Raw genomic sequence first — 14,729 nt, 5'->3', positions numbered from 1 at the left:
GAGAGAGGATCAGGTAGTCTTAAAATTGTTAGTTTCATGAATGTTTGAAGAGTCCACTTTCAAGATGTCAACCAAATATTCCAGATTAGCAAAGATATAATACTAGTGATTACTCTTATTTTCCAGGATATTGATAGTCTGTTTTATGTTGAATTGCTTGGGGGGGGAGGAAACAGGGGAGAGGAAGTGCTTGGGGCTATAGTAATAGAATTTTGGAATTTCACAGGACACCTGCAGTGCTTACTGCCATCACTACTATAATAATAAAATACAGATAATAAGTAACCACTAGAATAGATTCCTTTTTATCCTGAAATCGGGATTGTAGTAGGATACCAATTTAGACTAATGAACCTTGTTGTTCAGAATTAAAGCCTAAAGCTCTTAAAATAAAAAATTACTTTAGCAATAATAATGCCTTCTATTGTTTTAATTGGTGTTAGGTATTTTCACTCAGCCTCTGGAGTCCAATCATAAAATGTTAGTGACATAAATTATGACCTTATTTTGACAATTTAATTCTTACAGTAAGTAGAGGCAAATGTAATAAAACAAATAATAATATTTAAGGCTAGAAGTGAAGAGTCTGAATGTGGGTGTTCATTCCCCCAGTCAGCGCCCCCCCCCCCCCCCCCAATGATAGTTTGCTGCTGTGCTGCATTGTGTTCTGCAGCTTTCCTGTTCTTTGTTGCTGGTACGTGGTAATTTGTGACACGCAGATCTGAAACTTTTTTTTTCTTTACTATTATAGCAAGACAACCTAGGATCGCAATTTAGCCATATGAGTCTTGCCCGCCAGCCATCTGCTGATCCAGCTGAACCTCACACCACTATGTTCCAGTCCACTGTAGTCCTCCAACCCCCTCAGCAGTCTGGTTATATCATCGCAGCGGCTCCACCACCTTCTGGCCAATCAGTTTCTACTCCAGGCTACTCTACATCTGGCCACCCTGTCAATCAGCAGGTACTCCAGCAGCAGGGATATATGCAGCAACCTGTGCCACAGGTAGACTGGCTCTGTTTCCCTTCCCCAAAAGCTATATTTAACATCTTGATCGTGCTGTTCCATTAATGAGTTTGTTGCATGATGTGGGACTTCTTGTTAAACAAAGTGGGGCATTTTATTGGTTTGTTTATGTGCTTTGAAATGAATTATTTCAGTTTACTTGGGAAAGAATAATCACTCACTTTGACTATTTACCTGTAGCTGGTAAAAGCATGCAAATTTCAGAGTGTTTTGTTACTAGTAGTGAAAATTTAAATCTTCCAATTGTGAATTTTGTACATCCTCATGTTTTTCCTGTGTTTACAGCTTTCTGCTATTTAAAATATTTAATTGCAGAAAATTGGTCCAAAGTGCCTGAGGTTACCTCTCTACATTTGTTTAGTTTTCTCCTCTCCCTCTAGTCTCTTTCCTCTGTGGTTCCACTTTACAGTAGCTACTTGGTTTACACCAATCTTTAGTTAACAGTGGTATCGTCCTCTGATTTTGCTCAGTGCCTGCTAAATGCAGTTCATGAACATACCACCAGTGTTTATGTAGGGGAATTTAGTAAATTGGAACTTTTTTCTTCTATGAGAACAGAAGAAAAGCAATTATTAAAGGGAGTTCATGTGGAATAAACACAAGTGGATCTTTTTGATCTTTAGTGTTGTCATATCTGCCTTCTATAAAGTTGCAGATAGTGAACCTCTTAATTTTTTTTTTTTTTTTCAGATGACAGCTTGTTATTGTACCCCCAGTCAGTATTCACACTCCAGTCAGCAATATCGACCTGTTACTTCTGTCCATTATAACATGCAGCAAAACCAACCACTGGCACAGCCTGGACAGCAGACAGGTTTGTTTGGACTTTTTCGGCATCTCAACAGAATGCATCTTATATGCATTTTCTCCAGTTCTTGATTTTTAAACTTATTTTGCTGCATCTTGTGTAAAAGTTGGATGTATTGGATGCGTTGTGTAACTAAACTGAAGTGGAAAAATTGAAGTAAGTTGTTCACGAAACTTGCGATTTGAGTCATTAATGTGAATGGCTCATGAAGTTACAGGATAATTTATTTTCAGTGTAGAGCTGAAAAAAAAATTTAGCAACTCACAAAATAAGATAATAGCTTTTAATGAAGTAACATTTCAGAGATGTACCTTAACTGAAAATTCTAAACAAAAAAATCTTGGCTTTAGATGTTTTTAGTTTCATGAATAGACGAAAAGACTATTATAGAGAAGATATTGTTGATATTTTATTCTATTTAAGACTGCAGTTGAAAAGAACATGGAATAAATTTTCTGTCCTTTGTGATTAAAGGTATCTGGGTATTGAACAGTACATAAAATTTTACAAGATTAGTTTTCTGCTTCTTCTGTTTTTAGTAGACTTTTCTACTGTTTCTGAATTATTTGTGAATGTCACCAAAGCTTTATTTCTTGGTCTATTTTCTTTCCTGTTCCTTTTTTTCTTAAAGCTTTGACCATAGCTATTAGTATTCTGATGGCCTATGCAATTAAAATATTTTTACAACTTTTTCTGTAAGATGTGCATTCCTGAAGCAAATTTACTTCTGAGTAATATCTTGAGTCCCAATCGAAGCTTTCAGAAGTAACAAGTGATGTTCAGAGGCCCTCTTGGCTGAGATCCTTAAAAAAGACTTTTATAGCATGCCTTAGTTGAGTATATTAAGTGTAAGGTGTCCTCTTGAGCTTCCTTTAGGAAGAAGGATTCTTTAACTTCCCCCCCAAGACTATGGGATGTTTTACAGTGATAGGATGAAAGATCAGTTCTTACAAATGTTAACTAAATTTCTTTATAGCTGTCCTATGAAGTAACCAATTAAAAAGTGCTCAAAAGGGACAACTGCCTCTTCTGTAACTCTTCTAGGATACTACTCCAATAACAGCAACACTTGGTGGGTTATTTAGGGCTCAGATCACAAATTTATGCAGGATTATTTCACTGTAGAATCATCAAGATGTGATGCCTACTATGGCAGGGATGTAAAAATACTGTTAGCACCTGCAATAATAGATCATCACTTCTCAGTCATCAGAAGTGAAAGTGTATTGACAGTTGCTCAAAGAAAAACAAATTGCTAGTTTTTTACTAGTTGTTTTATCCATCTGTGTTAAAGATGTGTTACCATCTGTGTTCTACAACCTGCTTTCCTTCCTCAGAATTTTTAATACCTAAACTGCTTAATGGCAAAGAGTTGAGGCACAGCTGGGGTTACTTTGCCATTTGTGGGGATACCCTATGTAAATAGCGCATGGACTTCTGATTCAGAGGCAGCCTGGTGTATATATGTAGCTAACCAAAAGAATCTGAATTCTGAATTTGAAAACATGGGGTGGAGGTGCATCAACACTAAGATGCAAAGGGAGGAGTCAGTTACTCTTAGGTAAGTAAGTTTCTTTTTATATGTCTTTAGCTCTTTACATTTTCCCTGAATTTCACTGCCTTTAACAAGGACAGGGTGATGGAAAGCATCAGCATTTAATACCCCATTTATGTCCTAGAAGAAATTAAAATAAGATAGTAAGGAGAAAGTAAGACAGCTGTGCAGACAATGTTTATTATTACTTTAAGAGTAATACCTCGTACTTGTAATCCTGCCTTCAAGAGACCATGTTTAATTAGTGAAAGGGTAGTTCAGCCAGCAAGTCCATTTCATTCCTGGTTGCTTACTCGGCATGTAGCTAGTACCACTTGGAGAGGTGGATACTTTACTGATAACTGCATATAAGTGTTTAATCTGAAATCACTAAATTGCCACCCATACACTGCTGGATCTCATTCATTTCTTTATAGGCAAGTTCGAACCAGCCTTCTAGAGATGGGAGGTTCTGTGATATGTTCTGAGTTCTGTGGACTGCTCATGAGAATATATAACTGAAAATGATCTTTCCTCTGGAGACATTATAAACCTTAAATATTTATGTTAAGCTGACATAAAACTATATTTAAAATGGTTAATACTTTTTAGCAACAGCTGTTTTTGAGACAAAAGGCACCATGTTACCTGGCTAATGTAGCAGTGTGTCTGGTCAAAAATGAGAATTTAACAAATATTGTATTACTTAAAAGCTGTGGATTTTATTCATCTTATAAAGTGCTTAGTAACAATGAAATAACTTCCAAGCACAAATTTAGATAAAAGATGACTACTTCTGAAAATGTGGCAAATGAAGCCATGTTTGGATTAATATTGTGCAATGACTTGGCTTTACGTATGAGCTGTTGGATTCGGGGCCGTAACACTGTCTGAGAGGTGTACATTTCTCACAGTGAACCGGTCTCTTTTTCAGCTGCTTCCTGGCATCCTTTTTAAAGGGGTTTCAGGTGTGATAATTTGAGGGGTTGACTTTTATTAAAATGCTTTGCTTGCCCAAAAGATGATGGGAGAAAGTCTCCTTAAGAAAATGGCATTTTGGCTCATGATACTGAGGGCCCACTTACCATGAGACCCAGCTGTAGGCTGAATAAAAAATTATTTTCTGAACTACAATTACTCTAGGAATCTCAGCTAAAGTTAAACTAACTTCTGCTACCTAACTGTCAATTATATAAATATTACTGATAGATATATAAGGTTAACCAAGTTGTTGAACTTGCTTTTTGTTTCTTGAATAAAAATTATTTTAATGTATTATTCATTAAATGTATTTCTATATCCCTAGGTAAACCGTTGTCATATTAAGTGATTTATTTTGAATTTTATGCTATGTAAATGTTAAGAAACGTGCTCCTTTTCGTAGCTGCTGTTTCAGGGTATTTCTGTATAATAAGACAGTCTATTATAGCAGATGCGTGGTTTTTTTTCTGCTGAGTACCACCTTTCTGTCATACCACTTTCTATGGAGAGGTGGTTTTGAAGCTAAAAATAGAGCATTCTTGGGAATTCTGTGGGGCACTTTCTTGCTCAATTTATCTTGTCCCAATTCTTACTGCTTACAAAATTTATTACGTCTGTCTTTGAAAGTGCCAGAAGAAGCTGAAAAATATTCACAGCTATACTGCAGTTCCTGAGAAATGAGAATTTTAGATTGCAGGTCTACTGATTGTATCTGTCATATGTGGCAACTACATTAGACTGCTTTTCAGGTGCTGAGGATCATTTTGTAACAAAGCATGTTTAAACATTTTGTTTATTATATATATCTGAGAAATGGAGGAGTGATTTGTACACAGGTCAAACTTAGGTTATTAAAAAGAATCAGATTACTAATCCTGATTCAAGTATGCATTCTGAATTTGTAATGTTTTGAAAATATTTATATGTGGTGGTGTGTGTTTCTAATGAATAGATCTCTTAATAAAATGAATTTTCTTCCCTTTAATTTTCTGAAGCCAATATTTAATTATATTAGTTAGACTTCATTGTTGCTATTTGTATGAAGTGACAACCAGATGAAACTTTAATTCATGATGCTTGTTGTACACATGGAACGTTTGGGTTTTTTTTCTTTAATAAAAAAAAAAAGTTAACATCAATAATTTGGAAAACAAAGAAAGCTTTTTTTTTTTTAATCAGAGTTTTTGCAACTGTATTTGTTTTATTAAAATACAGTTCAATACCAAGGCAGAGAGCACATGGGATATCAAGCTTAATAGAATGTGAATGTGTCCAAGTTAAATACAAACTCTTCCTGCCCGTCTGTGCCACACAGTCTTGTCAAGCCCAGTTGTGTTGTTCGAGTGATAGCTGGCTTTGTCTCAGAAACACTGGTATTTATGGGTTTTGCTGAAGTGATAAATAGTTAAGCATGTATATGTGTGATAGAATATAACAAAAAAAATTTTTTTTGCCTGTGATCTGTGTGTGGTTTTGATAGTCTAGCTATTAGGTGCTTAAAAATGAGAGCAGGAATGGCAAGACTCCAATAAATGCACAGATTTCATGTCCTCTTTGTCCCATGCTTAACTGTTGTTTTTTGTTTAGGCCGTTTTTGAAAGATAGCATTTGGAGACCTATTTAAGCAATAATAAATTGTTATAGAGGACACTAACGGGCTGAGAGAATCGTTAATAGCCTTTTTTCAAAATATTTTTGAATATAAAATATCTTCATCTGCAGATGAGCATGAGCTTTAGCTGGAGAATTTTTCTCAGTTCACATTTGTTATTTAGCATTATAAACTCCAGTAGAAATTACCCTTTTTAAAAGAACTTGCACACATGCCTTGTACAAACTTCCATGAAGTATGCTTGGGTCTTGAATCACGGTTGAAATATTTTCCTCCCTAGGGCACCAAAGATACTAGTAGAATTTAGCATAACCAGAATTTCAAAATATCTAAAATGGCTTGTGCCTATTAATGGACAATTGATTTCCAGCTTTCACCAAACAAATGAAGGTGTTGATACATGTAACTCACTACAGTGTAGCTAAATATTGCAAGCATATGATAGCAGCATTGTAAATAGTACATGCTGTATTTCATGCTGGAGTCAGATCCAAATGAATAACTCTGCTAACTTTTTATGTTGGCTTTTTTGTATTATGGTAAATTCAACCCTTTATAAAGTTGGCAAATGTAAGTAAAAAGCCTTTGGAAGATGCCACAGACACCTTTTGATATAGGCAACTGTGTATGAAATGAGTTCAGATACAATTCTTTCAAAATAAGATTTAAATATATAATTTCAGGTTACCAAGTTTTGCCTAACCAGCAACAAAACTACCAGAGTTTAGTTGGAGTTCAGCAATCTCAAAATCAAAATCTAGTCAGTGGCCAACACAACAACACTGGGAATCAAATTCAAGGTGTGATTGTTCCATATCCTTCGGTGCCATCTTATCAGGTGGGTAATTCATAATTTTCCAGTCACACTTCTGCAGGTTTTAGAGTGATGATATTATTACTTTTTTTTTTTTTTTTTTTTTTAACTGCATTGCTTTGTAAACTGAGAAAGCTGCAAGCAGGTACCAAAGATCACTTTGTGGATAAAATATAAAATAAAAAATAGACTTGAAGTGAAAAAATAAGTCTGTGAAAAGTGCAGAAGTTAACATTCCTGTTGAACCACAGTTAACGCAGCACTTCACATTCAGAGGATAGAAAGAAAAAGCAGAAAAAATCTATTGCCGTTTGCATAAAAGGAAATACGAAGCAATTATGTAACTTGGCTTAGGGTTTCTGCCTGATATTTCTAGCAAAATAGCATCATGCGTACTTCTTAAATGATTGATATAGTGTGTAGACTTGGAGTCATATGCCAAATTATAATTCCCCTTCCCCAGCCCCACCCTCAATCACCCTTGCTAGCAGTAAAGCATATACTGTTTTCTTTCTCCTCCCCTGAGATTTGTTTTAATTGCTTCAAATTATAGACTTAGCCTGAAGCCTTGTTGAATAAGGCTAAATAAATTTTACCTCTATTGTAGTTTCACTGTAGTTTCACCTGTTAGACTATGTATATAAATAAACATAGTGTATGTAGTTAGATTAGCAAATAAGTAATATTCTAGGTTAGATTGTTGCGTTGGTAAGAAGGAGTAAACATAGCGTGTTTTTCAGTGTCTTAGCTTTGACCTTTTTTTTTTTTTATTATTCCTATATAGTTTGAGTAATGGTCAGGAGGTAGAAGAAAAACTTCATCTGCAGAAAAAAGTTTTAATGTGTTCTCAATTTTAGGTTTCCATGCCTCAAGGTTCCCAGGCAGTGCCCCAGCAGACATATCAACAGCCTGTTTTAATTCCCAGTCAGTCAAATCAAGGATTGCCAGCAACAGGAATGCCAGTCTACTACAGCGTCATTCCATCAAGTCAGCAGAATAATTTAAGGTGTGTTTAACTCTGTTTCTTAATCTTCAGCAATGGGGCTCAATTGCCTTGTAATAAGTGACAGAATTTGCTGTAGTGCTGCATGTGTTTTAAAAGTAGACTTGCAAACATTTTTTTTAATATCTATTTATATTTATTTTTTGCAGTTAACTGAAATAACAAATATCACTTTAATTGGTACTTACTTGTTTACTGCAAAACAGTATTTCCATCTCATATTCAGTAGTAGCTTCTTGTAATATAGTTCTAAATCTTTTTTTTTTTTTTTTTTTTTTTTGTATTCCTTTCTTAAACATCCTTGATGAAACACCTTGGTTACTATAATTCGCTTTTACAAGGACATTTAAGATGACTGACTTTATTCACTGTTTTTTGTCAAAGATACTACTAAAAGAAGGGATAGAGAAAAGAGATTTGAGCCCCAGAAATAGACAGTTAATTTCTTCCTCTTTTGGAGGATAGTCTGGAAGGAGCTTAGCTTACTTTGTCCGTGTAGCTAATCAAACCTGCTGGCACAAACCTGGCTATGAAATGAGTATAAGAATTTTTTTGTGTGCTCAGGTTTTGTTTGAAAAGTAACTCTTTTTAGTCTACCTTAGTAACAGCAAGTTGGTCTATGTGCACAGACCTCCCTGTGTATTCTAATGATATGGGTATTGATGAGAGAACAGGTAAATATTTACAAGAATTAATCTGGATTACTACTTGTCACAAATTTTCCTTTACTTAATCTTTTGGGATTTACAAATGCACATCTTTTGTACATTGCTTGTAGCAGTTGAACAAGCAGCAACAGTATGAAGCCTGCTTCATCCTTTTGTAAGTGCAGAGACTTAATTTATATTTGTTGTGTTTCTGTATGGCTTCCTCTATTTAAATGAGTCTGAATTCTTGTTCCTTGTATATGTAGGTCATAGTCAGTATATATCTCAGTTTTTTTTTTTTTTTTTTTTTTTTTTTTTTTTACTATTCTCTTATTTTCTTTGGAATGTCCCTCTCTTTGGAAGAGGGAAATGTTTGTTTGGAATTCAGAGCAGCCTAACAGCTAATAACAGTATCTTGCTTCTGCAAAATAGGTATGCTGAACCACTTTGACAACGAAAGCAGAATACTATTCTGCAGAAACTGGATATTCTCAAGCCCCTCAGTCACTATTGAAAAGAAAACTCTGTAGACATATGAGAAGCTGTATGAGACTGCACATGTCACATGCAGATATGAAATAATCTGTTCCAGTTTCACTGGGTTTTTCTCTGCTTAAATAGGGCATGTTTTAATTAAAAATCATATACTTGAACTGTGGGACAAAGGAGAGGACATTGCCTGTGAAGACATGAGTAAAAATGATATGGCCAAGAGAATTATGCATACTTTTCCCCCACAGTTTGCAGTTATAAAAATATTTTTCTCATTCCTGCTGGATGTTTATTCTATCTGTTAGAATCCTGTGCTTCATTTTGTTACTATAGGCACAATTCTGACTGTAGTTCATCAACTTGATATTCTGTCAGTATTGATGTTTCAGAAGAAAGACTTGCCTTTGGAGTTCCCACTTTGTGTACAAATGCGCATGCACTATATGTCTAGGAAGCTGTATAACTGCAAAGTTAAACACCAGTGCAGCAGCTGGAAATATGAATTTTTATCTAAATTGTTGCTTTGTAGCCTATCTCATTCAGCAAAATATTTCTAAGCACATGCCTGAAGTTTATTACATGTCTCACTGATTTCTTGTATAAGAGTTGTCTTGAGCTTGTGTATTTCTACAAAGTAAGAGAACTTGGCTGTCTGTCATTTCCACTGAATACTTGAAAAATATCTGGTGTAAATTAACTTTTAAAGTTATCCTTTTCATAGGTGAAACAAACATGTGAAAGTTCCATCTCCTTGAGCCTTCTACAACTAGTCATTTTTCTTTTCCCACCATCTATTCAGTAAGGCCATGGTAAGGCAGTCACCACGGCTGTCTGTTTAAGCTGCGTGGCTCTGTGCTGGGGCAGCTGAGTGTGTCCATGCAGTCGGCTCTGGCGCAGCTGCATGGGGCTGGCCTCCAGCTGAGAGACAGCAGCTGAAACCCTCCTGGCAAGTTCTGTGGTGATCATCTGACTGAGACCTAATTCTGGTCAATTGGACAAGTCAATAAACTGTCCTTTTTTTCCTTTTTTTGTTATTCTACATATCTTTATACCAATATAGCTCTATTTACACAAAAGTATCAAAATAGATGAAGTAGTACAGCTTCCTAGTATACACAATGTGTAAGTTATGGTATGGTATAGGAAGAGGCATTTTTTTCTTCTATTCTGAAGAAAAAGTAAATAGATTCTGGGGGAGGTGAAGGAAGGAGATTATTGATTTAAAGTTATCAAAATCTTAATTACTTGCACTATGTGCAGATGAATAACGCAGCTAAACTAGTAGTAGTATTGCATAAGCTCTCATCTGGTATCATTTTTTTATTTTTGTTACAGTTCATCAGTAGGATATTTGCAGCCTCCTGGATCAGAGCAGATACAGTTTCCTAGAACATCATCACCATGCAACTCACAGCAGCTTCAAGGACAGCAATGTGCAGGTTGGAATAAATTTTGATTTATTTATCATTGAAAGCTCTCAAATTACTTTCTTAAAATTCAGTAATATACATCATAATGCCTTCCTTTTATGCTTGTGAGTTGAGAAAGATAGATCTGAGAATAAATACAGACTCAAGAGAATGACTTGCATCTTCTAAATAGTGACACAGGTTTGAAAAATTCGAGATATGGGTTTGCATATGATAGCAAAAGCAAAAATCATTGTGGAAGCAGTGTACCTGGCTGCTCTGCAGAAAAAGCATTTAAGATGATTCATCTGAATAAACTAGGAGTAGAATATATGGTTTTCTTTTTCTTTTATCTTTTTTTTCTTTCCTTCTTTCCCCACTAAGACTTCCTGGGAAGAAGAGTGAAAATTTTAAATATCTCTTTGGTAGAGGATAGAGAGGAGAAGTAGCTTTTTGGACCTGCTGGAAGGGGAAATTAAATTTAAGTGGTGTGGTGTGTTTTGTTTGTTTTTTGTTTTTTAAATGTTAGCCTTATTTACTGCTTTTACTTCCATAGTTTATAACAACCATTCAAGTCAGAAGCCATCACCTCCTACATTATTACCACCTTCATCAAAATCAAAGCCCCAACAGGCTGCTTCCATTGTGCACTACAGCATAGTGTCTTCATCCTCATCCTGTAAAAGTTCGCCCACTGGTCTTTCCATCATGCAGCCAATAAAAGGTATATTTTATTAGGATTTTCTTGCAAGCCATTCTGTCCAGAAATCTGTTGTGAATTATTCCTGGCTGATAGAATTGTGACATGAGTGCCATCTGTACAAATACTTGTTCTGAACCAGTTTCAGAATGTTTTATCCACAAACTGTTTATAAGTGCTAGTACCCGAATGCCTACATCCTGTGAATTACTAGCTGCAACTCGTATGTAATTAACAGACTGCTCAGGAAATATAAGGCATTAGGGTTAGACTCTAAACAAGGAGGTTATAAAACAATCCTAGATCGTATTGGTTCTGTCCTTATTTTACAGATAGGAAATTTGATGCATTAGAAGCTGGGTTGTCCAAAAAGTTGTAATCTCAAATATTTCTATCTCTGTGTTTTGCAAGCAACCAGTAGATTAAACAACCCTGGGTCAGTGACCTATATTCCACTATAAATGGGATTTTTCTTACGAACGTTTATCTTTTAAGGTATTTTTATAGCCTGTTTATTAGTAGATAGATAACATGCAGTTAAATGCCAAGGTAGCTGACCTTTTAGCAGTATATTTTAGTTGATGCAGAGGCTTGTTTCCATTTTCCTTGAAGTTTCTTTGGCTGTAGTTCTTGAAGACTGTCATTTCATGATATCTAAAATTTGGTCTTGCTATAGTTTATTCTTCCACCCTGTCATAATCTGTCCTGATAATTATAGCTTTAGGCAGTTTTGAAGGCTTGATTCAAATTTGTTAAATTTATTGTTTTGAAAATTTAGAGCCTTTTATGGGAGGCTCTTTATCTGGGAGCCTTTTATGATTTCTTCTGAGTTTCCTTTCTCATGCATTTTGACTGATGATGAAGTGTCTGCAAACTGACTTATGCCTTCTGTGAGGCTTCATTTCATCAGCATGCTTAAGAAAAGAATTCCATTTATTGAAATGCTGTGGAACTAGTGGGGATAAAACAAACCAGTCTTTCTGGATGTACAAACTTCTTTTTGCAGTTTAAACAGCATTTTCAGGTTGTGACAGTAATGGGATTTTTGATTGTTTTAAGAAATGATACTGTAGATGATTTTGAAAGGCAAGCATTTTTATTGGGTGTTCAGATGTCACAGAACGGAGGAAAAAAGGCCCAAAACAGTAGTATGCTGAGTGTTGTAGAATAAAATATTAAACTATTATAAGCAGATATAAATACATATTTTATAATATTCATAAAATACAGATATTATGAATACTTAAAATTAAAACAGTTTTCTTGTGCAAAATATAACATGTATATACAGATGTTTGCCTGGTATATCTCAGGTTTACATATACATGTTATGCTAATTTATGCCTTTGCCATTTGGAAACTGTTATAGATATTATTATAGGAGATACCCATAAATATAGATAGCTTTTATTTTGGCATGCAACAAAATAGAAACATTCACAATCTGGCTCTTGTGGGGACAGAACAACAAGGACTCTTTAATTTATATTATCTGCTAAAGTTGGCCAGGTATCTGATTCTTTCATTTCCATCCATAACACACTAGTAGTACTTTATCACCATTGAAAAGATTTTTCTGATACTTGATTACAAAGGGAGCATAGATGTGAAAGCATTACAGTATTTATCAAAATAAATGAAATAACAACAGATCTGGTAAATATTTCAGAATACAATTTACAAAAGGTAATGTAGGTTTAACAGAATGAGCATTTGTTATTCTACATTTTTGTTGTTTGGCTTGCTTTCCTAAGGAGTCAGATTGTTTCTTTTTGTGGAGTGTAGAGGTAGTGAAAAGAATAGCCTATTTGAAAAACAAAACAAAACAATTTAAAAAATGCATTCATCTTGTATCTGACCTGCATCCCAAAATGTACTGGGTAGTGAGATTAGATTGTAGGCTCATCCCTCTTTAAAGGTGGGTGATTAAATGATTTTTAAACCACATATTTTAATCATGGTTTCAGAGAAATGATGTAAAGAGTTAGTGGCTAAATGAGAAGGGAAATGGCAAACAACCAATTAAAAGTAAACAGGACATGACAGAAATTGTCTACGATGAGCCAAGTCAAAAGAGGGAAGCAGCTTCTTGCATGCAGCCTCTTGTTGTAGCTCCTCACGTAAAACCTTTGGAACAACGCTGGCTGTTTGGCTTTTCTCCCCTAACTTGGGAACTTCTGTTGCTACCACAGTAACAAAGTAGTACAGGATAAGAGATCAATTTGCAGTCTTTGCCCAGAAAAATGATCATCTATAGAAACAACCTGTAAATGAGGCTTAGCCTGTAAAGAATGATTACTATAAAGAATAATTAATTCTTTACTGTAAAGAACAATTCTAGGTCTTTCTAATATGTGGTATCATGTTGGAGAAAAAATTTTTGAGTCTATATTGCTGCTTATCATGAAACATTGCATAATTTTTATTTTTAAATACTGCTTATCTTTACTCAATATGACCTGTTCTTTGATACATCACTCTAATGTGAATGTTAACTACTTTCAGCTACAGTTAAATGGAATAATTTGTTTCAGAAATATTCTCAATTAAGAGTTTCAATGGTTCCACTTACATTTTTAAATTCTGGGAAGCCTTCTGTGCTATCTGTCAACGACTTGTCTAATAGTAGAAATGTCACCATACAGAAGATACTGCCCTAGTTTTCTAGTATTCAGCAATAAATGTTGCAAAATGCTCATTATGTAACTTGCCTTTTTAATTCACCTCTGTTCTGCTAAAATGAAAACTGAAATATATGATGAACTAACAATATCCTACATGTTTCTTGTGTTGTAGCAGTAGCACCACCACCAGGTGGAGGAGTAGTAATGATGCAACTAAATATACCTAACAATCCCCAGCCTCGGAACCATTCACCTCCGCAGTGGAAACACAATAAATATTACTGTGATCATCAAAGGGTGCAGAAGTCCACAGAATTTAGCACTTTAGACAGTGCCACACAGGTATAAGCTTTTTGTTTTGCTTTATAGGATGGATTATGATTTACATAAATTGCATCTTTGCATTATCTTCTAAGTTCTTTTGGGGGGAATAAGTTTTTTTCTGATAGTGTTTACTTATAGCTATTTTAACTTTGCTTCCTGTGTTTGAATGGTGGAGGTATTGTTTAGCTCATTCAACAAAATGTATATAGTTTTTTAAACACTAACTTGTTGGCATTATCTTTATTGTAGTTGCAGCATAGTCCTCAACTAGGTAGTCCTGTCACCTCACCGGTCCAATCACCAGCACCAGCTCAGCTATCAAATATGAAGAACATCCGTCCCACTTTAACACCTCTTTCTATTGTGCCCCAGTTTTCTAGACCTTTTGTCCCTGGACAAGGTATATTCTCAGTTAACTAAAATGTGTGTTTTCTAGTTGAATTTTTTTAATATAATTTATATGAAGACTCTCTGATAAATGGGTTGAGTTTTAATGCTTTTGAAGCGGGATCAGAATTGGGCACTCTTTACTATGTAAAAATTCAGCCTTATCTTTCTGCACTAATACCAACTCCCATATACTCCAAAGCTTTGATCTTATTATTATTGGGAGAGCTTTTATAACTCACTAGCTCTCTCACGTGTGGAATTCCTCACTTCTGCGTTGTAAATCTTTAAAGCAAAATTATATCAAATATTTTATTAAGTTTTAACTATAAATCAAGAACTCTACATAACACTGTTAAAAAGGATG

The 14,729-nt window shown here is 35.0% G+C and overlaps 1 protein-coding gene across 11 annotated transcripts in view; it reads left to right on the top strand.

Annotated features, from left to right (window-relative positions):
- The window catches only part of R3HDM1 (R3H domain containing 1), an 81,012-nt gene that overhangs the window by 61,860 nt on the left and 4,423 nt on the right, over positions 1-14,729 (top strand). For 10 of the 11 annotated variants that reach the window (XM_062578272.1, XM_062578276.1, XM_062578275.1 and 7 more), the window contains 8 exons: positions 752-1,006; positions 1,718-1,841; positions 6,646-6,800; positions 7,634-7,782; positions 10,254-10,357; positions 10,884-11,051; positions 13,824-13,993; positions 14,225-14,375. In XM_062578272.1, the coding sequence (XP_062434256.1) occupies positions 752-1,006; positions 1,718-1,841; positions 6,646-6,800; positions 7,634-7,782; positions 10,254-10,357; positions 10,884-11,051; positions 13,824-13,993; positions 14,225-14,375 (1,276 nt within the window). The remainder of the gene's footprint in view (positions 1-751; positions 1,007-1,717; positions 1,842-6,645; positions 6,801-7,633; positions 7,783-10,253; positions 10,358-10,883; positions 11,052-13,823; positions 13,994-14,224; positions 14,376-14,729) is intronic. The other variant, XM_062578274.1, reaches the window with a different exon arrangement.

The sequence above is a fragment of the Rhea pennata genome, chromosome 6 (assembly GCF_028389875.1).
Source record: "Rhea pennata isolate bPtePen1 chromosome 6, bPtePen1.pri, whole genome shotgun sequence".
Taxonomy (NCBI): domain Eukaryota; kingdom Metazoa; phylum Chordata; class Aves; order Rheiformes; family Rheidae; genus Rhea; species Rhea pennata.
The sequence above is the reverse complement of the archived record's forward strand: the minus strand, read 5'-3'. Positions and strand labels throughout refer to the sequence as shown.